The sequence below is a fragment of the Candoia aspera genome, chromosome 4, assembly GCF_035149785.1.
Source record: "Candoia aspera isolate rCanAsp1 chromosome 4, rCanAsp1.hap2, whole genome shotgun sequence".
Classification (NCBI taxonomy): Eukaryota; Metazoa; Chordata; class Lepidosauria; order Squamata; family Boidae; genus Candoia; species Candoia aspera.
Window position 1 is genome coordinate 44,775,839 of NC_086156.1, and position 25,451 is coordinate 44,801,289.

At 38.0% G+C, this 25,451-nt stretch overlaps 1 protein-coding gene across 1 annotated transcript in view; it reads left to right on the forward strand.

The window, feature by feature from the left end:
* LOC134497943 (collagen alpha-6(VI) chain-like) overlaps nucleotides 1-25,451 on the forward strand; it is a 62,311-nt gene that overhangs the window by 6,061 nt on the left and 30,799 nt on the right. Inside the window, exons 3-18 of the mRNA XM_063303980.1 lie at nucleotides 843-937; nucleotides 1,362-1,973; nucleotides 3,657-4,277; nucleotides 5,936-6,496; nucleotides 8,763-9,320; nucleotides 12,923-13,498; nucleotides 15,643-16,203; nucleotides 17,870-18,219; nucleotides 18,953-19,031; nucleotides 20,223-20,368; nucleotides 20,721-20,813; nucleotides 23,232-23,285; nucleotides 23,369-23,440; nucleotides 23,549-23,575; nucleotides 23,933-23,977; nucleotides 24,126-24,179. Coding sequence (XP_063160050.1) covers nucleotides 877-937; nucleotides 1,362-1,973; nucleotides 3,657-4,277; nucleotides 5,936-6,496; nucleotides 8,763-9,320; nucleotides 12,923-13,498; nucleotides 15,643-16,203; nucleotides 17,870-18,219; nucleotides 18,953-19,031; nucleotides 20,223-20,368; nucleotides 20,721-20,813; nucleotides 23,232-23,285; nucleotides 23,369-23,440; nucleotides 23,549-23,575; nucleotides 23,933-23,977; nucleotides 24,126-24,179 — 4,470 coding nt within the window. The 5' untranslated portion in view covers nucleotides 843-876. The remainder of the gene's footprint in view (nucleotides 1-842; nucleotides 938-1,361; nucleotides 1,974-3,656; nucleotides 4,278-5,935; nucleotides 6,497-8,762; nucleotides 9,321-12,922; nucleotides 13,499-15,642; nucleotides 16,204-17,869; nucleotides 18,220-18,952; nucleotides 19,032-20,222; nucleotides 20,369-20,720; nucleotides 20,814-23,231; nucleotides 23,286-23,368; nucleotides 23,441-23,548; nucleotides 23,576-23,932; nucleotides 23,978-24,125; nucleotides 24,180-25,451) is intronic.

Genomic DNA, 25,451 nt, shown 5'->3' on the forward strand with positions numbered 1-25,451 from the left:
TTTAACTTTAAATTTAAATGGCTCCAGATGTTGTTCAGGAACAAAAGAACTGCACAGTTAGTTTTGGACACTTCAAAACCTTGTTTTTGCCACGTTAGGCTATACGGCGGAGAGGTTATGAAATTCACGGGCATTTCCAAAATAGCTTCTGGTGTACAGAGGTATATAGGGCTATTTTTCCGGGAACGGGGTAGGGTGGTCAATATCTGTAAGATAACAGGCACACGATGCTGTGCTTGCCATTTTGCAGATTTTGCCCACCTGCTGCAGATGATCTGGGAGTTTGCAATATGAAGGAGAATCCAAACAATTGCCACTAGTGAAGATCATATAACTAGGCCTGTCTAAAGTGGCTGTTTTGATTCTGGTTCTTATGCCTGCTTCATGTTAATGGGAATTGCACTGCATCCTAGGATGTTCAGTCATCAGCTTTTTGAGAGCCTATTCTGTTGAATAAGTTCTGCCCCCCAGAAGCCATTGCATTCCTGTTCTCATTTCAGAGACAGACCTGATATAAAAATGAAACTGAATCTCCACTTTGGTTTTGAAACTGAAGCAGGCTATAACTAATGTAGTCATGGGCAACCATTAAAGCTGATTTGCAGTGCAATGCTTTTCAAAGGTGACCTTATCCCTCCTGGTGAATTCTGGATGCCTCACAATTATTGGTCATACTGGTTGAGGATACTAACAATTGAAATCCAATATATCTAGCAGGTCCCATGTTAGGGACTGGTATAGTAAGCCTTTTGTTAGCTGAAGGATAAATTTAATTTCAAGATATAAGATAACACTATTGTTGATGTTGTCATTGTTACTGTTGTTCTTATTTGTATTTCTAGATTTATTTCACTGATCAACTACCACAGTCTGAAAATGCTTCTGATTTTGCTCCTTATTATTCTTGGGATCCAGACTTCTAAAACACAGAAACAGGGTATTTCATTTTCCTTTTGAAAATTCATCACAGCATGCTAATGCAGCTTGTTCTATGTTTCTAATAGTAAATTAAATGGCACAGTCCTTTGCAGCAGATATGTGTATGTGAATGTGTGTGTGTGTGTGTGTGTCGGGGGGAGGACTGACATGTTAAAAGTATTGAATGCCCTGGACATTTTCACTTTCTTTGTCAAAATACATGGGTTTGATTCTGAGTGAGAAAATATTTAGGCAAGTAGAAAAAACCAAAGAAGCTTCAGTTATATATTAAGTAAATTGGGCCAAACTGTGATGATGGGAACATGATAGATTCTGTACAATAATGATTTATGTATGTGGCTTATTTTTATACTGCCCTTCAGTTGTACCCAGGCATTTTACAGCAATGTTTTATACATTAACTTGTTTTCTTTTTGCTGTAGCCTCCGAGTCTGTAGATGTTGTCCTTCTGATTGACAGCTCTAATGCCCTTGGCAGACAAGCTTTTTCCTCGATGAAAGTGTTGGTGAATAGAATGATCAACAGTCTTCCAATAGGGCCAGATAAATATCGCCTTGCACTTGTCCAGTACAGTGATGATGTCCATGTTGAATTCCAGCTGGATGACTTTAGAGTTAAAAACGCTATGCTGAACCATGTTAAGAAGAGCTTTTCATTCTGGGGTGGGCCTTTAAGGACTGGGAATGCCATACAAAAGATTCACGAGACTTTTTTCAAAGCACCAGGAGGAGACAGAGACCAGGTTTTGATTGTTACAACTTCAGGGGTATCAGAAGATGATGTGGAAAGACCTGCTGCATTTATGAGAGAAGATGGGATAAAAATAATTGCTTTAGGAATGCCGAGGGCATCTGAGCAAGAGCTGCAGTCAATGGCCACGTATCCATTCAGTTATCATTTTGATACAGTAAAAGATCTCCAAAGGTTTTCCTCAAATATATTATCTGTCATCGAATCAGCTGTAGAAAAAGATGAGAGCTTATTCATCTCCACAACTCCCCCACCCAGTGTAACTTACAGTGTGCCCATAAAAGGTAAGAGAAACAGAGCAGTATATTATCACAAATATGAATCATTGAATTAACAAAAAAGCTCTTTGGGCAGAAGTTACATTTTTAAAAAAAGAAGAAAAAAAAAAGACCTGATTTGGTTTGGGTAAGCAGAGTGGGAGCCCTCCAAAACTTACTCTGGAGTTTGCTTCACATGTTGCCTGGGCAAGTCCCAGTGAACAGTTGCTGTACTGTGTATAGTATTTGAGAATCCATGTGATACATAGATTAAAATGTAATACTTCCTTGCCAAATGGTAACACTAATGAAATAAGTGGTTTTGTTCATTGGGGAAAAGGGTGTCATGCAAATTCATTTATCCCTTCAGAGAGTCGCAGGACCTCAGTGTTGGACAAGCACAGCCTTGAGGGCCAAGTGGTTGATAGCTGTTTCTCAACCTTGGCAACTCTAAGATGTGTTCAACTCCCCGAATTCCCCAGCCAGTATGAGAAACACTGGTTTGTAGCCCAAACTTATTATTCATCTCACGGCATTCTGGCATTGGAGCTCCCACAGCATTAGCTTCCTGTGGCCATAAGCCTGCAGGCGGGCAGGCTTTTTTCCCCCCTTTCACTTCCTTATTGGGGGGAGGGGGAGGCCACTCCAGGGGTTGAGTTAATTTCTTGCGGGACTGTTGGATCCATGACTCCTAGGTAAACCTCCCAGAACAGAGTGGTGATGTCGTATAGTAGTATGCTTGAAGGGCTACAGAGGAATTTTTTTTTAATGCTGGATTTCTTCCTCTAAATTTAGATCTGTCTGTCCAATAGGAGGGAAGTGAGAATCTTAAAAACTCCTATTTTCCTAAATGTCATAATTTCAATATATCCTGCATGTACTTTTTGCAGAAGGATCACTTTTGGGATAGTTGTGGTCCTGGGGGGCAGTTATCTTTTTTCCTTGTATCATAGTCACAAAAATATCCCTTAGGATGGTTCCATAAGGCAGCAGTATCAGGAACCTGATTTCTTGCCATTTTTTTCATTTAACCCCTCCCTCCTCGGCCCCCATCCAAGTTCGCTGCATTCTGTTTCCCTTCCCTTGGCTCCTACCTCTACCTCCTCTACCTCATGATCCTTAGATGCTGTTCCTCATATCCTACTTTTCACTTCAGTCCTGATAAGCTGTAGATAAATCCTACGAACACACTGTGGTTTCCCTGGGATGGCCCATTCCTGATGGCCAGATTAGGAAGTGTGAGACAATGTTGTACATATCCTTACAAAATAACTGCTGTGGGAGGCTTGGCACAAGAAAAATGCTATAATGGATGTGTCTGGTCATAAAATTCCAATTTTCCAGAATGCACATTTCTGGAAATGGTACTTTCTCTAGGTCCCCAGAAATATTTCTTATCATCTTAGTTTTGTTTTATTGTTCTGGCAGATGAACACATCTACAGAGAAAGAACTGGGCTGTAGATACCACAATTTTTTATTTTCTAATGTTGCAAAGAGTATCCACATAAGACTCCTAGGAATTTCTGGTGAAGAAAGCTGAGGTTAGAGACAGTTGCTTTGCTAGCATATCTTTTAATTAAAAGAATTTTTAAAATATTGGTGAGCTGTTCTAGGAAGTCTGGCAAACGCCAGGTAGAGAGTCTGCTAAAAAGAAAGCAACTGTTAGGAAAAGAGAGTTATTAATATGGTGTGTTCTTTTTCCTTCCAGTTGCAGATTGTTCTGGTGATTCAATTGCAGATATTGTATTTGTGGTGGATGAAGCTGTTTCACCTGTAAACAGTGAATATATTTTATCATTCTTGCAAAACACAGCAAACTCTCTTGATGTGCGGAAAAGCTGCATCAGAATTGGCCTTGTGGCATATAGCACTGAGCCTCATACACTCTCTCAACTGAACACGGAAACAGAGATAAAGGATTTAACACAAAGAATTAGGAGCTTTTCTGCCAGGCAAGGAAAAGCTAACTTAGGTGCTGCCTTGGACTTTATCAGGCGAAGAACTTTCACTGAACGTGCTGGAAGCAGAGGGACAGAAGGTGTGGAACAAATTGCCACCATCATCACCCACAGACCCGCCGATGATAATTTAACTGATGCAGCCAGTCTGCTTTTGCAAGAGGGTGTGACCGTATTTGCCATAAGCATCGAAGGGGCTAATATCACACAGTTAAGGCCAGTAGTATCCTATCCCCCCCAGCGGAATATTATAAAAGTAGACACATTTTCCAACCTGCCAGATCAGTTTATAAATTTTCAGAAAAAACTGTTCTGGCATATTCATGAAACGTTTTCTGCCGAAGCTGAAAGAACAGCAGGGTTCCAATCAGGTAATGTCTTTGACAAAATGCATTTCATCTATTTAAATCAGCTTAAACTTTTTGGATGCTTCTTTTGTTTTTGTTTTTTTAAATCACACAACTCTATCAGTCTTTCCTGTCCTCATGTTTCGGACACATTTTGACACATCAGAGTCCTTTGGGGTTGGGCAACTAATAAATTCAAATAAATAAATCCAGAATTCAGTTCAGAAAAATGCTGAAGACTGAGCTGTTCTGGATCTGTTCTATTCTAATTAGATGTAGCCATCTTTTATTTTTGTTATTTCTTACTGATTATTTGGATGGGGGAAGGCGTTTTCATTTAAATTGTTTCCAGTTTTGCTTTTAATTTTTATTGTGCATGTTTTAAATTTCTCTATATCCTGTATATCATCAAGAATCTATTTGGATTGCAATGGGATACACATGCAATAAATAAATGAATAAATAATGCCAATAGCATGAGGTCCCAAGTCAGCAGTTCTACTTGAAATCTTAAGATTCTGAAGAAAGTATAAATTGAATATAGGATTAGACTGCAAATAGGATAGTTGGTTGGCCACCAGATATTATGTCATAGGTAACTTCTGGATAATTTTTTACAGCCTGATCCACTAAGGCTTACTTATTCCTTTTATTGCTTCCATTATTCCCTTTCAACAACATGCTGAAATTTTGAGCCCTGTTCAAGCACTCATTATCCAAGATATGGAGGTGAGCACATTGGATAATTCTCCAGTGCTAGAGGGACAAAGAAACCATTTAACCCCAAGGGCTTGCTTGAATGGCCATGTCCTAACTGTCTGCAGCAGGGAAAACATTGTGCAGATTATCAGAAGTTTAGCCAACCTGGCAGTCATTTGTGCTCAGTGCTTGAGTGTCTGTCATCATTCCAGTGGCATCAGTGAGATTTTGAGGGGGGGATTGTCCAGAGTGCTTGATTGTTGAGCATTCTATATAATCCCTCAATGAGATTGCACCCAAATGGCCTTCCTCTGCTGCTTGATCCAGTTTGGCTCCCTGGTTCACTGAGGAACTGCAGAAGATGAAGTGGTAGAAAAGATACCTGAAGCACTGGTGGAAGAAGATGAAAGATGAGTCTGACTAAGCATGTGTATATAGCCATGTTTGGGCCAAGATGGTAACAATAAAGGAAGCAAAATATCTATGCTTCTCCTCCCTTATTGCATCAACAGGCTATCTAATGGCACTGTTTAGGGGAGCTAGCTCCCTTTTAGGAAGGAAATGACAACAAGATTCCCCAACTCCCTGGCCAGTGATATCACTTTGTCATCTGACTACATTATCTGGCATTCCTTCTGGCCTGCAAATTCCAGTGTAATGAATAGGGTGCTCTCTAATATGACCCCCACAACCTATGGTTGACTCATGCCTTTTCTGGCTCCTTTGGGGGTCTAAAGTATGTATGAACAACTGATTTGGGAGGAAAAGTGCATGCCTCCTGGTCCTGTTAGACTTCTCAGCAGCTTTTGATATCATTGAGCCTGGTATCCTTCTGGACTACCTACAAAAGTTGAGAATTGAGGAAATCATTTTGCAGAGGTTCCAATTCCTTCCTCATTGCGTGGTTCCAATTAGTGATTGTCTGGGAGGAAAGGTTATTTCCCTGTCTATTTGATCTGTCTAAAATTTATTTGTTCTTGCAGGATGTGTGAAAACAGAAAAGGCTGATATTTACTTTCTCATTGATGGTTCATCAAGCATCTCTGACTATAATTTTAATGAGATGAAGACATTCCTAAAGGAAGTGATTAAGCTGTTTATCATAGGACCTGATCATGTTCGATTTGGAGTTGTTCAATTTGGAACAAGATACAGGACAGAATTTGAACTCGATGAGCATACGAAAAGGAACCATTTAGAAAAAGCCATTAATAATATAATCCAAATGGGAATAGACACATATACTGGAGCTGCTATACGGTCTATGCAGCCATTGTTTAAAAAAGCAAAAGAACAGCGAGGTGATGAAGTACCTCGTTATCTTATTGTACTGACAGATGGAGAAGCGCATGACAATGTGCTGGAACCTTCTAATATGCTAAGGAGCTCTGGTGTCAACATTTATGCCATTGGCGTGAAACCTGCTAATATCACACAGTTAAATGAGATTGCAGACTCAAAATCAAAGGTTTATTTTGTGGAACAGTTTGACTCCTTGAAAAATATAAAAAATGAAATTGTTCGAGACATATGTTCAGAAAAAGGTAAGAGAACCATCTGATAGTCCTGTAAATAGAATCTGTTATGTGGTCTTGTGATCTCTGAGCTTGGTTGTTTGCTTGCAGACATTTCATTACCCAACTAGGTAATATCATCAGTGCGAGTGAGTGTGGGGTTTGCTCCCTGTTTATATACAGCAGCTTGCCCTGCCAATGTTGGTGGGGGTGTGGTTTTCTCCTTGTTAGTTCCTTGGTTAGGGCATTGTTTTCTGCTTGATTGTTTGTCTGGTGTTAATCCCTGTTTATCTGGGTGTAGGCTGCTGGAGAGGAGGTGTTATGACCTTTTTGTTGCCTTCTTAGCTTTCTTATTGTCTCTTTTGAATGGTGTATAAATGTGATTTATCTCTATGTGTCTGTTGATGGCTGATTTGTCTGAATGCCAGGCTTCCAGGAATTCCCTAGCGTTTTTGGATTTAGCATGATCTAGGATGTTCAGTTTCCCAGTTGAAGCTATGGTTGAGTCTGTCCATGCGTTGTTCGATTAAGGAGTTTTTATTATGTCTTCTGACTGCTAGTTGCTATTCATGGATGCGGTTTGCTAGTCTTCTACCTGTCTGTCCTACATAGTGGCTGTTACAGTCCTTACACTGTACACTGTAAATGATTCTGTTAACTCTATAGGTAATACAGAGATCGATTTTTCTACAGAAAATCTGTTATCTCTATAGCCATAGGAACACTGACTAATTGCAATGCTTGTACCTAAGATGGAACTTGTATTACAGTTATATCACAAGGTAATATATTTCTTCTTTCCCTACTGTAATTTCTTGTCCAGCATCTCTTGTCTCCCTGTCTTCCTCTTCCTTTTCTTATCTGCCGCTTTGCCCTCCATCTCTCCCCACTGCCTTTTCCTCTCCAGCACTCCTTTATATCTCTCTCCTTCTCCTCTCTTCTGTTGCTTCTTTTTCCTTTCTCCCCACTTGTCATGCCTTTTCTTTTCCCTGAAACCACCTTTCCCATCCCTATTTTTTTAAACCCTTCTGGCTGGCATAAACAACATAATATAGACATAGAGTCCATGAAGGCCCCAGTACAATGAAAGGCCTCCAAGACAAGATAGCAGTGGTTAAAAACTGAAAAAGAAGAGATGAAAAACTTTATAACAAACTTTAAATCAGTGCCTAGAACTTCAAGTGGCTTGTTGGCACATTTCATTCTTAATGCAGCTGTGAGGTTTCTGATCATGGATACAGAGAGTTGTCCTGCCTGGACTGCAGGGATCCAGACTTGGAAGTCCTTGTTAGGGAGATGCTGGATTTGTGAAGCTAATGATATGGGATGGAAAGGATATTCACAAGGAGTGGAAAATTTTCTTCCCCTCCAAATACATGGCATGCTGTTTTACCTTTCCCCAGCTGAACTCTGAAACAGGAACATTATCTAGCAAAAAACTAGGCATGTTGCAATGCAGAAATTAAGAACCCTCCCCTTAATTATAATAGCTATAAAGTACTCAGTTTTAGCTGATGAACCTCTGTTGACTTCAGTATACAAATTCTGAACTTTCTCTGACTGATAGCAAAGGAAATTTAAGTGCTGAGAACAAATTAGTCCCACTGTAATTTGCAATTTGACAGCTGGTTTGATTCAGACATAATTCAGTGTTATAAACTCAGTCAAAACACTTCACTTTGTGTATGCCTGTTACAAATATTTCAGAAGGTTTGGTCTGACCGTTTGGGATTTGGGGAACATGGAGGACCTGGGATGACATTCTACTTCTCTGCATCCTTCTTTGATTAACTACTAATTGCTTTGCTGTTGAAAATATTTCCCCAAAGAAGGCAATGGCAAATCATTTCTGTAGCATTGCAAGAAAACAGCATGGCTGTATTTGCCAGGAAACCCAAATTCAAGAGATTATATCCACATTTATATCTATATACAATAGCACCAAGGCTAAAACAGGCATCATGACAAGATCAAGATAATGTTACAAGATAGCTGTAGAAATATAAGAGAATGAATAGGCCTGAGGCAGTCTAAAGTGTTTTAACTGGTACTGAAAAGATAATGAAATATGCTTCAGACATACCGCTGAGAAATGGCATTTCTTTCCTTATTTGGGTGTGGTGTGTATTATTAAAAGGTCACACTCTCATGTAGGCAAGGCCTCTGATGTTGATTTCAGGGCTTTTTTGGTTAGGAGTAAATAGGAAGAAACATTACTAAAACATGCTTTTCTTTTCTACTGGTCTCATAGAAATTCAGTATTTTAACCTGAATAATTATTCTTTTTCTCATGTAGCCTGTAAGGAAATGAAAGCTGATGTCATGTTCCTAGTGGACAGCTCAGGAAGTATAGGACCTGATAGTTTTGGAAAGATGAAGAGCTTCATGCAAGAGTTGGTTAACAAATGCAGTGTTGGTCCAGACGAAGTGCATTTTGGTGTTGTCCAGTTCAGTAGCACCAGTCAAGAGGAGCTCCCACTCAGCTCATCAAAAGACCATATTGTTCAGGCCATTGAGACCATGCTTCATATGAAACAGAACACTTATACTGGAGGAGCTCTGCAATTTGTTTCTGATTATTTCAAACCTGCCAAAGGAGCACGGTCTTCTGTCAACAAAATTCTTATCCTGATCACAGATGGGGAAGCACAAGACAATGTAAAAGAACCAGCTGTTGCTCTAAGAAAGGATGGTGTCATTATCTATTCCATTGGGATTTTTAATGCCAATAGTACACAGCTAGAAGAGATCAGTGGGGCACCTGACAAGGTGTTTTACTTGGAAAATTTTGATATTCTGAAAGACATAGAGAATGACATCATATTTGGCATATGCAGTCCGTATAAGCCTAAAGGTTAGTACTACATCTTTTGCTCTTGGGCATTTATATGAGTGGCTGTTTGGCTGGGTGGAAAAAAATAACACGGGCCTTGTAAATTTCAGAAGAAAACTGAAATTATGCTGTAAAAAGCAGATTTTTTTTTTTAGCAGTGGACAAAATGTAGGCAGGGTTTATACAGCTGCCACGTTTTATGAAAATGCTACCTTAGAATGAATTCCTGAGGACCCTGCTCAAAGGATCAAAATGCAGATTTTTAAAAAAAAATGCTGTGTTTTGGAAAAAAGGTCATATGTGTCCTAACAGCCAGGAAACACGCTGAGATGAGGAACTGGTCTCTAATGTTTTATTGCTTTTACGTAACAGGAATCCTAACAAACTGAAGAAGCGTGGGAAAAACCCAGCCATATAAACCCCAAAGGTTAAGGCGGTCCCGATCTGTGTCTCTTTGAATGGCTGACCAATTCCTCAGTGCTACGCATGCGCTTAACAGTCTGGATGGGAGCCCCCTGCTCGCCATCCTTACTCATGACAATATGTCCTTAAAAAGAAGAACAGTTTTAGAGCATGAAAGTGTAACATCCTATTCCCACTCAATTTGTAATAGTTCTGCAAATGAAGGTCAGGATTTACAGGTTTATTTTATTGTACTGCTTTATTTGGCTTTATTTATAAGTAAACTAGTCCTAGGACTATAAAATTATACCATATTAAAATCCTAAAATCAGAACCGTTCCAAGATAGCAAGAACAATGACAAGAAACATGGAAGTGCAGGTTTAGTACAAAAAAATATATATCTAGCCAAACAATTAAGTTTTCAATCAGGGAAGGAATTCTACTACTGAAAACATTTACCCATCCACATTTATTTTGTCTTCTCAGTTAACTTTGACATTTAGGAGATGCAAAGTGGATTTAACTTCATTTAGTCTCCTTACTGCAGTTCTGAAGTCAAATTTTAGCAGGAAGATGCTGGCCAAAGTCAACCAAGATGTCTCAGTTCATTCTGGGATTTAAAGCACAGTTGCAACTATACATTTGCTTTGCCTTGATCATAGGTCTTTTAGGCACAGCTGTACAGGGGAGGAGAGGAGCTCTATGTGGCATAACAACCTAGCTGAATTTGGTATGTCTGGCTTTAGGGTTCTTGTCAACCCCAGTGAGGCTCACCTGGGAGAAATTGTTCTCTTTCTGGTCCACTTCTGAAGATAAAGGAACCCAGTGCTTAATTTTGGCCAATGCTTTGTTAGTGTATTCTTTCACAAAATTTGTTGAAGCCCTCCAAATGTTTCTAGCAATTTGAAATTTCTGATGTGAGAAAAGAAATAAATTATGGAATACTTATGAAGTAAATATATTAATGGTGTTTCATTAATTTAATGTGATTTTAATTCACATTAAACCAAAATTACATTAAATCCTATTTCTTTTTGTTCTGGCTAGTTTTTTGATGTGGCAACATCTATTTGATTTGGAGTGCAGCCTAGTGTAGCCACAGCACTGAAAAAGTTGTGCATCCTTGCTGAAGTCAAGAATTGGTGGCTCTAGGAAGGCATTTTTCACACATGAACAATTTGAATCAGTGTTGTTTGTCTCTGTTTCTGTGGGTCCTTCCCCTTGTAAACCTCAGGATTTAGTTAGTTGGATGTTAAGAGATGGAGGCATTTTGTTAGATTTTTTTTTCTAAGATTAAGTGGGGATGTGGCAACCAGTTGCCCAAAGGGAAGGACTTTGTAAGGAGGTTGCAGCAGGGCTTTCACGATTCCGAGTCAGAAGCTGGCATGCCAGCTGCACACTCGGGTTACAGGAGAAGTCAATGGCAACAACCCATGCCACTGTGGGTGCAGAATTTCAGCCAACTGCCAGGGGCAAACCGATATGTGTGCCGAGTGAATTACCCCACAGTTGAACCGATCAAAGACTAGGACTTTACCCTTTGCCAGGCCAAAGGTATGTGCAGCACTGCCAATCGGGTATGTCCAATGTATAATCAGATCCTGAGGGTTAGTGGCTATTCTTCTATATCTTTCTCTCCCCATTGAGTATATAAGTGGAACATTATTTTATTTGCTGGTTCTCCTATCATAGCATGGTTTTTCACTATATCTATTACTGGATTCAAAGAATGATATGTCAATTGTTATAAGATTTCAAAATAATTAAGAATATTGAATCTTCTATATATTTGCTCTTTCAGGAATACCAGTATTTATCTGCATGGAACAATTTTTAAGGATAAATATGTATTTCTACAACCTCACCACCCTATATTTATTGTTAAAAACAAACCCAAAGCATGAGATAATAAAAAAAACATTTTACAGTAACATTAAACAATTAAAAAGAAATAATAATAATACCCCACATATTTAGAATCACGACCATCTGTAAACATTGATCAGTAAACAGAAGCAAAGGCATAGCAACACAGATCCAGCCACAGGCATGGGTGAACAGATACATACAGTATTAAGCTGAAAAGCTCAAAAAGCTTCATGCCATTTGCAACTGAGCAGGGAGGGAATCCCACAAGGGGGGCATCTGTACTTAGAGTGCCCTCTACCAGGTCACTGTATTACAAGTCAGGGCCATATACAAGGCTCTCCAGAGACCATCTTCCTTAGATCTTAATGGATAGGTAGGTATTATGGAAGCAGGTGCTCCAATACTAGATTAAAATATACAGTAGTATAGTGAGAGCTGAAGGAGCATAACTGGTCAGAGACGCCTGAGCTATGAATTACGAAGTCCCCGTTTTTACTCTGCTTTCTCTGATGGCTTTTGTAAGCCATTCCCTCCCCCTGTTATCTGCCATTCAACGCATCCCAATTATCATCCAGTATTGCAATCTTTAGGTGGACAGGTAAAGACAACTTTTATTTACCTTCTCTATGGGTTGGTTCATGCATTAGTAATTAGAGGAAGAACAGACTCAGCCATATGTGAATTTACGTGTAACTGAAACATCTATTAAATTAATAAGAATGTTTAGGAGATTACAATATTTGCAGAATTCAAAAAAGGGCCATAATAGATTAAGCATTCTAAAATAAGCACTATTGGGTTCCTTTAAAAAAAAAAGGCAGTTTTCAAATAATAGAAAATGGAAACTCAGCAAATTTTACATGCAATTTTTAAAGTGTAGCAAAAAATAGTACAATATTATCAATGCATATCATATTGAGCAGATCTTTCCAATTATTCCTAGTCTGGATATTGATTAAAAAAAAGAATTAAAAACAATAAGATCAAAAGATTGCTGCAGATTGTGCGCATTCATTCCACTTCAGTCATAAAGAAGTAACTTTTTCAAAGCTGTTTCAAATCAAATCCCCATATTATCAGTCAGAAAAAAAAATCTCTTGGAAATTTCAGTTGATCTTAAACCTTATGTTGAACCCCACTGTGTTAGTAAAAATTTACATAGAACTGTGCCTTAACTATTTATAAAACAATTAGATTCTATCTCAAATAAATGCAGCATTAGCACTCCAACAAGCTAACCTATTCATATATAGATTGTCTGTAAAGGGACATGAATGTAGGAGTAAAAATATATGGCAATATGAACATTTTTTAAAATGGTGCTTGTATCTTGTCTTGTTTGCTTTCCAGAGTGCAAAAGAATAAGCCGTTTAGATCTGATTTTTGTAATTGATAGTTCTACCAGTATTGGTCGTTATAACTACGGTCTCATGAAGAACTTCATGATTGGCATTGTGAATAAATCTGATGTAGGTAAAGATTATGTTCAGTTTGGAGCAATAAAGTATTCTGATGATCCAAAAATTATGTTCAAGCTGAATAAATATAGTAAAAAATCAGATATTATTGAAGTTATTCAGAGTGACACACTTTTAACTGGAAATACATACACAGCAAAGGCTCTTCAGCACTCGAAAGATCTTTTAACTGAAGCGAATGGCAGCCGCAAACACCAAGGTGTCCCTCAAGTTCTTATGGTCATAACTGATGGTGAGTCTCATGATAAGGACAAACTTGGTAAAATTTCAAAGGAACTCAGAGAGAAAGGAACTATTATTTACGCCGTTGGAATAAAAGATGCAAAGACTGACGAACTTGAAATCATGGCTGGATCACCAGACCGTTGGTTCTATGTGGATACGTTTGAGGGACTAGAAAACATAACCATGAAACTATCAGATCACATATGCAATGATTCAAGACAAGGTAAAATATTGCCTAATTTTTCTGCTGTATGTGGGGTTTTCCCCTCAAGACTAAGTGGGGGAAACAATCTAATAGCTGTAGTGTTGATAATGTTTTTAATGCCAGAAACACTCTAAAGTTGGGAAAAGTCTCAAGTTTTTTACTTCCCCCTTTTGTGATAACAATACCAAAAGGAAGAGATGAGTAAGCAAAGAGGAAAATTGGGGAATACAGTTACAAAGGCTGAGATTTAGAATGAAAGATGGCAACAATAAAAAAACTTGACAGGGCATAGATCATTCATCCATCAGCCTGCCTATTGTCCAGTAGTTCCTTCTTAGCATGCTTACTGAGAAAAAAATAAGGAGTAGTAAGATATTGGGAGATACTGGATAAGAGAGCCAGGTTGATGTAGTGGTTAAGGCACCAGGCAAGAAACCAGGAGACTGTGACTTCTAGTCCTGCCTTAGGCACAAAGCCAGCTGGGTAACTTTGGGCCAGTCACTGTCTCTCAGCCCTAGGAAGAAGGCAATGGCAAACCATTTCTGAAATCTTGCCAAGAAAACTGCAGGGACTTGTCCAGGCAGTCTCCAGGAGTCAACACTGATTTGAAGCCCCCCCCCCCCAAGATATTGGGCCTACTGAGCATAAGGTGATATTTTAGGCCCCCCAACTCCAAATGTGGCTAGTCACCCCCAAGCTTTTATCCCAGATGCTACTTCCAATTTAATTAAGGTGAGACTCCTTTGGATGCAAGATGTCTCAAATCCTGCTACTCAACAAATGTATCTGGACCAGTGTCCACTGCCTTACATATGCTGTGACAAAAGCTTAAGCACTGGCACCATGCATTAATTCTTTACATCTGTATTTGTTATTGCTATGAGAAATGTATTTTATTTATTTATTTAATTTAAACCATTTATATAGCTGCCCATCTCAAAACAACTCTGGGTGGCTTACAACCAATAATACAGTATAAAAGCAGTATAAATGAATATATAAACCCACAGCAATAACAACAGAAAAACCTGGCACCTCAGCCATACTTCTCTAATGCATCCACATTCTCATCCCACCCTGGCCTCAACGTATCCCAATGCCTGGGGACCAGCCAGGTTTTAAGTGCTCTCCAGAAGGATAGAAGGGTGGGGGCCTGTTGGATCTCAAGGAGGAGGGTGTTCCATAGGGCAGGGGCTGCAATGGAAAAGGCATGCTTCCAGGCCCCACAAGACAGCAATATTTAAAGGAAGGGGCCTGGAGCGTGCCCACCCTATCCGCTCTGGAGGGATGAACAGATGTCCTCAGGAAGAGGCAGTCCTGCAGATAACCTGGTCCCATGCCATGTAGGACTTTAAAGGTCATAACCAGCACCTTGAATTGCACCTGGAAAAAACTGGGAGCTAGTGCAGCTCACACAACAGGGGTGTAATATGGGAGAATCTAGGGATACCCAACACTGCATGTGCTGCTGCATTCTGGACCAGTTGTAGCTCTGGGTGGTCTTCAAGGGCAGCCCCATGCAGAGTGCATTGTAGACTATGCAAAGAGTTTCTTATTTTTAGATTTCTATATTTATCCATAAAATAGGTGGCTGACAGTGGGAAAATGGGGCCTGAAAGTCAAAGGCTATTTAGATAAAGACAATTGAAATGTTTCTATAATTGTCCAAGATGTATTTCAGTTTGAAATACGCTTTATCCTATTTTCATATATTATTGTACAATATCCATGTTTTATTTACTCGAAGATCAAGACAACAGGAAGCTATAAACTTCCCCTCCTTCTCAAAAAGGGAAAAAGATCCTTCCCTGGCAGTGGAAAATGTGGATCATTTGTGGTCCTGATTCAGGTAGATGTACTATGTATTTAGTTTCAAATAAATAAGACACAAGAGGGGCAGCTGCATACTGTTTACTTAACATCATGATATATAGAATGCAGAACCAAGAAAAAACAAATGGAGCTGCCAAAGCATGGCCAAAATTCTGTAGGCTTATAGATTCTTAAGGTGACCCACTTGCCGGCCTCTTTTTTTAAAATAAAAGACTTGTACAACTTGGGATTCGTATTCTCTCTTAGCTGTCCTATGTGATTCTTATTTGCTCTTTGGTTCAATACTGAAGCAAGGCATCTTTTTTTTTTTTACTGGATTCCTTTTGCAGCATGTGACATTGAAGCAGAACTTGTTATCCTAACTGATTCCAGAAGTATCCCTGACAAAGAACTGAAGAGTGTGAAGGACTTTCTGAAAGCACTGCTTGATGCACTTATTTATAATGGCAATATTCTAGTTGGCATGGCCCAATTTAGTAATAAGTTTCAAGAAGAATTCCAGCTGGGCACTTATCAAAACGTATCAGAACTGAAAAGTAAAATCACTAACATGACACTGATCACAGGAGACTCCACATTGATTGGACATGCTCTCAAAGAAGTCAAATCCTTCTTCAAATCACATAAACGAAGAGCAGCTCGAAGTATCAACCAAAAGTTGCTCATATTCACTGATGGAAGGTCAGATGATGAGTTTCCTCAACCAGCAAAAGATCTGAGAGATGAAGGTGTGGAGATCCATGCAGTTGGAGTAGGAGCCATGACTGATGCAAAACTTCTGCAGATTACCAACTCCCCAGGCAGAAAATATAGAGTTGACTCTTATAGTGATCTACAACCTATTCTAAGTCATGTAAATCAGGAAATTTGTAAGGAGTCTACTGAAGCAAGTAAGTCCCATTCAGTTAAAAAATGCTTCGTTGCTTACATGATAATGGATTTTAGTTTTTAGTATTTGATTCTCGTCACATAGCCAAATCATTGTAACCAACTCTTTTTATTACTTGGCTTGTTGGACAAAATCCGTAAGTCCATGTGATTAACTCTGCCTGCAAGAAGGAGCTTGTTCCTTTTCTGATTCCTTCTTCAAAACATTCCAGGCTATATTGTAAACTTAGAAGAACTTCAGTAGTCTGCAGAGTGAAACAGTAGATTAAGACAAAGAGTTCTTATTAAGGAGGGAAAGTAAAAATTTCATTAAGCACCCATGAACACTTCTAATGCCTAATGTAAGTGGGTGGCTTGGATCATCTGTTCATTTTTCAGTGTTTCATTATCTAGATTCTAATCATTTTTTCCTATTATACTCAAGCTGATTTGGCTCCATTATTTGGTTTTGGAATCTGATCTGAGAATGCTTCAAAGCTAGTAGATTTTCTAGAGATAAATTTTAAAAGCATATTATTAAGAACAACAAGTCCAGTATTAAACTGAAGTAAAATCTGAAAACTACTGATAAATTAGTTGATTAGTTCCCTCATCAGTGAGGAAAAAAAATCTATCAAAAATGTTTAAGTAGATATTTTCTTAAGTATTTCAGAAAAGACTTCATTCCACTGGTATCAAATACCAAGGAACTTTGTTTATCAGATTATAAAGTTTACACAATTATTTCAAATTATTTCCTTAGTCCTGCTTTTGTTCATGCTTATTAACCAAGCTCTTGAAATCTGTTGTTTTTAATTAGTCTAAACAAAATGGATGATTAACATATAATTATCAGCTGAGTGTGATTAATAACTTTTAACAAGAACTTTCAATATATAGAGTGCTTTTAAGTTACATGCAGCTCTGATACTTCAGTATTTTAAGAGAAAAATGCAGCAAAATCTTTCTGAGTGGCTTTTGTTGGAAAGCAATACTCCAAAGTGCAGATGGACAATTATGTATGAATGCTCCCTTGTTCCCAAAGGAGAAGAAAATTCAGTGAACACAGAAAACTATAAATTTGTTTTAGAACTCTGTGAAAAATAGACTAAATATAAATAATTTACATAGACAGTTTCTATGGCTGGGTTCACATGACATGCTAATGTGATTTATTTGGCTTTAGATTAGTTTGTTGTAATAGCCTAAGCATTAAACTATGATTTTGGCTTTCCACACTGTGTGGGCTATGGCCAAATGTGGTTTATTAATAAATCATGGTTAAAACAAACAATGGCTTAGGAAGTTGTGTGATCACAGTCCCGCTATATAGAGGTGACTTGTAATTATACTGATATAATATAAAAGTGTTATATCTGTAGTCTGAGGGAGGGTCAACGATCCTGTTAGATGTGTACTGTAGCTCAGTTTAAAATACCTCATTTGGTTTACCTTTTTATGCTGTTCCAACATCATTATGGCCAATATCTTTTAAGTCATAGTATGTTTAAATTTACATGTAGCTGGCTATGTACTACATCTCCGCAGATGCTTATTCAGATAACCTTCAAGAAATGAGAAGCAATCAGTTTTGAATGATACGTTAACTATTGTCAGAATTTGCTTGATTTTAACTGCAAATTTGTTTTATTGCTTTCTGATATTTTGCCTTTGTATTCATCTAAACAGCATGTTTTGTAGATGTTATTATTGGATTTGATATCTCATCTCAGAAGCCAGGAGACAAGTTATTCAGTAAGCAACATGTTTTGGAGGCCCACCTTCCTGATATTATAAAAGCCCTAACATCTTTAAGTGCTGCAAGTTGTACTAAGGGTAAAAAAGCACAGTTCAGTGTGACTGTTTCAGTAGAAAATACAGAGCCATATTTCTTGGAAACTCTTCAGGTTGATGATACAAATATAGTAGAAGAACTCAGAAATGTTGTGATCAACAGTCCATCTCATCTCAACGTCAACTTCTTGAACACTATTTGGAATTTATTTAAAAATGTGACTGACAAAGAAAAACGAAACATGGTAATTTACTCTCATCTTAATGGTTTCTATTAAAATACTGCATCACAGCAGATAGCAACTTACTATTTAAATTGGAATAATTTAAATCTCCTTAATTAATGATATTACACTCCCTTAAAATTGCACTGTATGAATCAAAGTATAGGAGTTGTAATTGATTTGATATATATTACCTTTTCTGGTTGCAATGACCCTTTAGTTATTCATTTTGATTAAAAGCTTTTGAGAAAATTGGAACATTTAATAGCAATTACATAGCCTTTAATAATTAATCACAGTTCATCTCTGTTTTACAGGATGAATAAAATGATGCTATACAACAAATGTATTCATTTTTTGTTGCTTACCACAAATTTTACTATAAGGAAATACTGAACAGTGGCATTTCAAATGTAGGAAATTCCCACTGGCTGAAAATACTATATGCCAATCAACTTTATTGAACAATCCTTTAATTAAAGATGATTTTGTATTTTTAATTACTTCAGAGACTACTTCTGGATATTTCAAATGATATACCTCTCCTTAAGATTATAGATGGCTTTATATATACTCAGCCTGTATCTTCATTTAAATTCATTCAAATGAATGCATCTTCATTTCTCCAAATATGTACATTTCTCTTTGATGTTCATTGTCCTATTTGATGAATGAGTCTGTGTTACATGCATCTTGTTTTGTTTCCCTTGGTCTCTGTCCCTATTTTAATCTCATTGTCCTTATTTTTTTTTAGGTATTACTTCTTTTCTCTGATGGCTTGGATGATAATATAAAAGCACTTGAACAAAAATCTGAAGAACTTAGAATACAAGGTATATCACAGCAAATCAAACATGATTCTTTAGTTCCAGTGAAAGTTTTACATTATTATTCCAAAATTCTCTCTTGATGGAATTCAGGGTTGCAAATTCTCATCTGCCCTTTTAGGTCAGCTGAAAAATAACCTTATCTCATATTATGTATCTTCAAGGAATGAGAAACATTCAATTAAAAAGCTTGAAATTGTTTTACATTTAAAGGCAAGAGATGAAGAAGTGATTCTTTGGTAACAAAGAATGGTAACAAATTCTAATAAAGGATTTTCATCTGGTGAACAGCACTGCAAGATAATCTTTATTATCTGTTAACTTTATTAATTTATTTAAATAAACATAAAATTACATACAAACAATAATATCTTACAATACAAAAAGAGCAGAAGAGAGAAGAAAAAGAAAAAAGAGAAGAAGAGAGAGGAAAAGAAAAAAAGAGAAGAAGAGAGTGGAAAAGAAAAAAGAAAAAAATGAATATATATATACATATATATATATATATATATATATATATAAATAAATAAATAAAAAGCGGGGGGGATAAAATGAAAAATAAATAAATAAATAGAAAGATTAGGGTTTCCAACTTTCTAGACGGTACAGCTTAGTATCCTAGCGTGTTATTTTTTTTTCCTTAATTCTCTAATGCCTTCATTAATTCTGCACTGCAAGATAATCTTGTTCTATCTGCCTGACAAAAAGTCGTTGCAATTTCAACACAATTTCTAGTATATTAGAAGGAGTCAACAACAGCAGTTTGGGAAGGTTTATCCAGTGTGTGTCCATGCCATATATATTCAAGTGCACTTCCTCCATTTTGTCATTTTTATGCTTCTTTTTAAACAAATATCTACCACTTTATGAATTTTAGATGTATGGTTCCTCAATCATGTGTGCCTTTCTATGCAATTTTCTATACATTTACCCCTTTTATAGTCACAGTTATGCATGTCTAAAAATTAGTTCCATTACTATATCAACAACAGAAAAAAAAGAAAATATTATAGGGAATCCTTATTCCAGATTATGATTGGGCAAGCCCAGCTATCTGGATTATTCTGCTAACTTTAAGATTGGTACACATGCCCAACTGTTCCAGCTAGAATGGAATGTGGAAAAAAGGGGCTAATTTATAATAATCTAAGAAGCAAATATTTTAAAAATATTGATAATAATCACTGTTTCAAATAGGCCTGGATGGAATAATAACAGTTGCCCTGGAAGGAGCCAAAGATATTGATCAACTTCGGCACATTGAGTTTGGAAAGGGATTTGGATATAACACTCAATTATTGATTGGCACACAAAATGTTGCCATGAGGCTTTTTCAGTATATGGTAAGTTCATAAGATAAAAACCAATGGATTAGGTTTTGAGACTTAAACGATCCTTCCTTTGACAGAGTAGCAAGACATGAGAAGCAGAGGCATCCACAGAAGAGGGCAAAGGAGGGTAAATGACAAAGGCAACTTTGCACCACTGTACTGCAAACAGTGCCACTTTTGTATGTGTGTCATGAAATTTCACACAGGTATGAAACAGGTGGATGTTGCTTTTGTCATGTTGATGAAAGTCTTGGTTCCTGCAGATCCTTCTAAGAATCAATATGGAAGTGGCAATTATAGCACTCGTAAGTATCACAACTTCCCAAATTTTCTAAGGATACAATCATAATTTCCTCTCTTCAAGGACCAAATTGCTGAGCGAAAATGCTGCTGCGTATTTTGTAGGTGTGAGGGAGAAGAAGGACCCCATGGAGAAAGACGAGAAGAGGGGCCTAAGGTAAAGATATTATGCATCACTTAATTCTGGTCACAGTGACTTGCAGTGTCAACTTGTACTTCAGTTAGAAATTTAAGATTGTGGAAAATTAACAGTAAATGCAAAAAATAACATAAAATAAAATAAAAAGTATAACATTGGGACTGCTACAGTAGTACTACAGTATTATTATTGTTAGGTATCAATAACTTATAAACAATACATTTCTTCACAACTATTTCTTCGTTATAAAACGACTGTGCAGGGGCATCAATGGGGGTGTCAAAAAAGTCAAGATGGTGGCTGTGTGCATGATCAGAGCCCCACTCCTTTTAGCACGGCTGTGGATGCCATCTTGATTTTTTTTGACACCCCTGCAGACACCCCTGCAAATGTGTCAAGAGGAGCCAGAGTTATCTTACACCACAGGTGTAATGGTATGTGGGAAAGAGCCTGGGAGACAGGATGAAGAGATGCTGCCTAGGGAACAGTCAGTTCAGAGATAGCATAGCCCACAGCTGCATAGTGGATGGAACAAGAGGCTCAGAAAGGACCCTCCCTAAGTTTTTGGGCTGTAAAGGCAATGGTGGGAGATTTGTACTTCCAGACTTGCAAGATTCTGTTCATGTAGCCTAACAATAAAGTAGAATCAGGTTATCTGGTCATGTTTCCTGTCGGGCCTACCTGGGAAGGCTGACATCAGGCTACCTCTGCTTAGATTAGATTATTTCAATATTAAATTAGATTATTATTTATTATTAAATTAGATTATTTATTTCCAGATTTGTTCCCTTAATTTATCTACAAGTAATTGTTAATATTTCCCATGGCCACCCAGAGTATGGAACCATTTGTGAGATGATTCATAGAGCAATGCTGTACTTATGTGAAGGCCAGCTAAAGGGCTTAGGAACTTGTCTAGATGCTGTTATTCATGCAGCACAGTGGAAGCTGCCAGTAAAGGAAATAGATACTACTAGAGGTCCTTGATAATCAGGCAGGACGTTCCACCTGTGGAAATGTCCCTTTAGTGGTATTCCACTGGGGAGATAGCTGGAATTGGTCATACTGAGGCCATATTAGAAAACTGCTAAGATCAGCCACTTCTATAAGTCTGGTTTCCCTCATGTATTTGTTTCTTTAGGTTAATAATAATAAATAAATGTCCCCCACCTTTAAGGCCATCCCATTTTTCATCCAAAAATGCTCAAGGCTCAAGTTCTTTTAACAACTATGTATTAACATTCAGGTAAAATAAAGTAGCATAATTGGAAAATGGTTAGAAGTATAATAATCAGTAATAAGACACATGAGAGCCAGCTTGGTGTAGTGGTTAAGGCAACGGGCTAGAAACCAGGAGAGTGAGAGTTCTAGTCCCCCCTTGGGCACAAAGCCAGCTGGGTGACCTTGGGCCAGTCATTCTCTCTCAGCCCCAGGAAGGAGGCAATGAAATCTTGCCAAGAAAACGGTAGGGACTTGTCCAGGCAGCCTCTGAGAATCAGATGTGATTGAATGGCAAAAAAAAAAAAAAAAAAGACACATATGAAATATGCATCTTATACCATTTGAGACCCAGTTTGGTCTAGAGAGCCAGTTTGGTCTAGTGGTTAAGGTGCTGGTCTAGAAACCAGGAGACTGTGAGTTCTAGTCCTGTCTTGGGCATGAAAGCCGGCTGGGTGACCTTGGGCCAGTCACTCTCTCTCAGCCCAACTCACCTGACAGGGTTGTTGTGGGGAAAATAGGAGGAGGGAGGAGTATTAGGTATGTTCACCACCTTGAGTTATTTATAAAAATAATAAAGGTGGGATAATTAATAAATAAATAAATAAATAAATTTCAAGAAGTGGAGAAAATGAGGGATTACAATAGTTATCAAGGAAGTGCTTTCCATAGCTTAGGAACTACATAAGAGAAGGCTGTGTTTCAGGTATCTAACAAATGGAGTTCTAGAAATGGCAGTGTCTTCAGAACAGACCCTGTAACACCTTTTGTTTTGTTTTGTTTTGTGCCCTTGAGTCAGTGTTGACTCCTGGCGACTGCCTGGACAAGTCCCTGCAATTTTTCTTGGCAAAGTTTTTCAGAAGTGGTTTGCCATTGCCTTCTTCCTAGGGCTGAGAGTGTGTGACTGGCCCAAGGTCACCCAGCTGGCTTTGTTCCGAAGGCAGGACTAGAACTCAGGGTCTCCCGGGTCTAGCCTGATGCCTTGACCACCACACCAAACTGGCTCTCTCAACATCCCTTACAGCTGTGAAAATTGTACGCTTTAAATTATGCCCAGAAAACAAAAGTCCATCAATCAAGGGTAGAGGGTGATGCTAGCAGCTTTCTCCTCATCACAGTCATTAGCATACCCTGTTAGCCATTTTTGAATAAAGTTTTTCGCCTGAATGAATCCATTATTTCAGTATTTAAAATTTAAATTTTTATTTCTATTTTTAGGGTGTGACTGGTTTTGTGGGACATCCAGGATATCCCGGAGATGATGGAGAGCCGGTAAATTGTATAATCTTTGAATTGATTCCTCAATGTTTTGGTAAGATACATGTTTTTGCTGAATTTTTGATCTTCTGTTTCAGGGTCCCAGGGGAATCCCTGGAACTCATGGAACGAAAGGCGATATAGGAGAATGTGGCACTAGAGGACGAAAGGTAAGACTTTACCCATAAGTTCCTTTTGATCAGGGAGCTTTTGTTTTATTTCGCTTTTCGTGTTGTGCTAGTTTTACGATTTAATGCATCCCTGTTTAAATCTTTCAGGGTCAACGAGGACTGCATGGAGAAAGGGTATAGTAAGAAAATATTTAATGTCTGAAAATTTTTAATTATTGCTGTTTATTTAACAAGTTAATTTCTAAGTTTAAGACATCAGATCATTATGATGGGTGAGACAGGAAGGCCTGGGACCAAAAAGGAAAAAAAATGAAACTGATAGCAAGCAGAATATAAAACATGTCAGAACATGTTAGGAAATGAAACTCAAGTCAAGGTGGGGGAAAAAAAGCAAATATAATAATTGAAAATCTTTCACTAGTTTTTGTCACCTGCAAAAGTTGGCATATGTTTAACTTCTATTGGATATTATTATGTTGGATAATAAACAGGTGAAAACTGGGCTCATACTAACTGGGTTTATTCTCTTAGGGAGAGAACGGGGTTGATGGAGTTGATGGAATTAATGGAGAAGAGGTAAATAAAAGTTATTTCTCATCTTCTTATGTGCTAGTGGTGTGTGTTTGTGTATGTGTGTGTGTGTATATCCAGTGCTCTGTGTGTGTGTTCATCCAGTGCTGTATGTGTGTGTGCGCACACACACACACTTACTTTTTTTGTTTAGGGATCACTTGGATTTCCGGGACTGAAAGGAGAAAAGGGGGACCCAGGAGAAATGGTACCATTTAAAATTCTTATGTTGCATTACTTTTGAAAACCAGCAAACACAAAAAATATTTGTTTCCTGAGATTCAGGCATCTCTGGTGCATTCTTTTGGTACTTGAAAGATTCTAGTGTTTCCCATTAAAGCAATCAATGTGCATGATTCTTCAGAAGCCTAGCCGCTTCTCCATACCAAAATCTTTCTTCCAGATGAGGTTAGATCAGTATTTCTCAACCTTGACAGCTTTAAGATATGTGGACTTCCACTTCCAGAATTCCCTGGCCAGCATGGTGGCTAAGGAATTCTGAGAGTGGAAGTCCACACATCTTAAAGCTGCCAAGGCTGAGAAACACTGGATTAGATGCTTTCCTTGATTCTCCATGAGGGGTTTCCTTGGGGGCAGTCAATGATGTTAAAATGGTGGGTGCAAAGAGGGCTGAGTAGTTCAGAGAACAAGAGGTAGTGTATGAAGAGTTGTATGAACCTGGTGGAAGCAAGGATAGCTTGTAAGAATAGAGAGACATGGAAGGATATAACCAATTGTGTGGCTTTAAGCTAGATTTATCCATGCTTCCTTTCCTTTTTCTTATCTTGTGTCTTTAATTTCTTTTGGTTATGATTTTTTACTCATTTTTTATGCCTTGTATTCTCATAAGAAAATAGCATGATGGATGAATTTCTGGTGTATTCTTTCTTTGCAAATGGATAACAATTCAGGCATATATTCTTTGCTCAGAAAATAGGAGAAGTGAGCTATGAAGAGTGGTCAGGGAACTCCATCCACCTGTCCGTCAGCATCTAGGTTTTGCTGACATCTACTGATTGCTGCAGACAGGGCAATGCAAGACACAGCTCAAGATAGTCCTAATCCCCAAACAGTTTGATTCTGAATGTGCTAGACATAACAGTAGCACCTTGGAGACATTTGTGTAGAAAAGCCTTTAGTTTTACTATAAAATTGTATATTTATGTATGATGTCTGAATCTTTGATATCTTTATGGGATATTGCGGACCTGTTCTCCAGGGAAGCAAAAGGTGGTGTGTTTTAGAAGTGTTTCCTCAACAGACAAAAGGATGCATGATAGAAATGGATTAGGAGTGGCTTGGGTCTGCTGGATCTAAAGTTCCCTTTTTTTCAAGAAATGCTCCTAAAAGAGGAAAAAACCTTAAACCAGCTCCAGAGCTGACAATTATTTTCTTTCCCGCTGAAGCCAGAAAACTGATCACTAATAAAAGAGGAAAAGATGTCAGTTCCTGGCTTAGGAGGTGGTGGTTCTTTCATTCT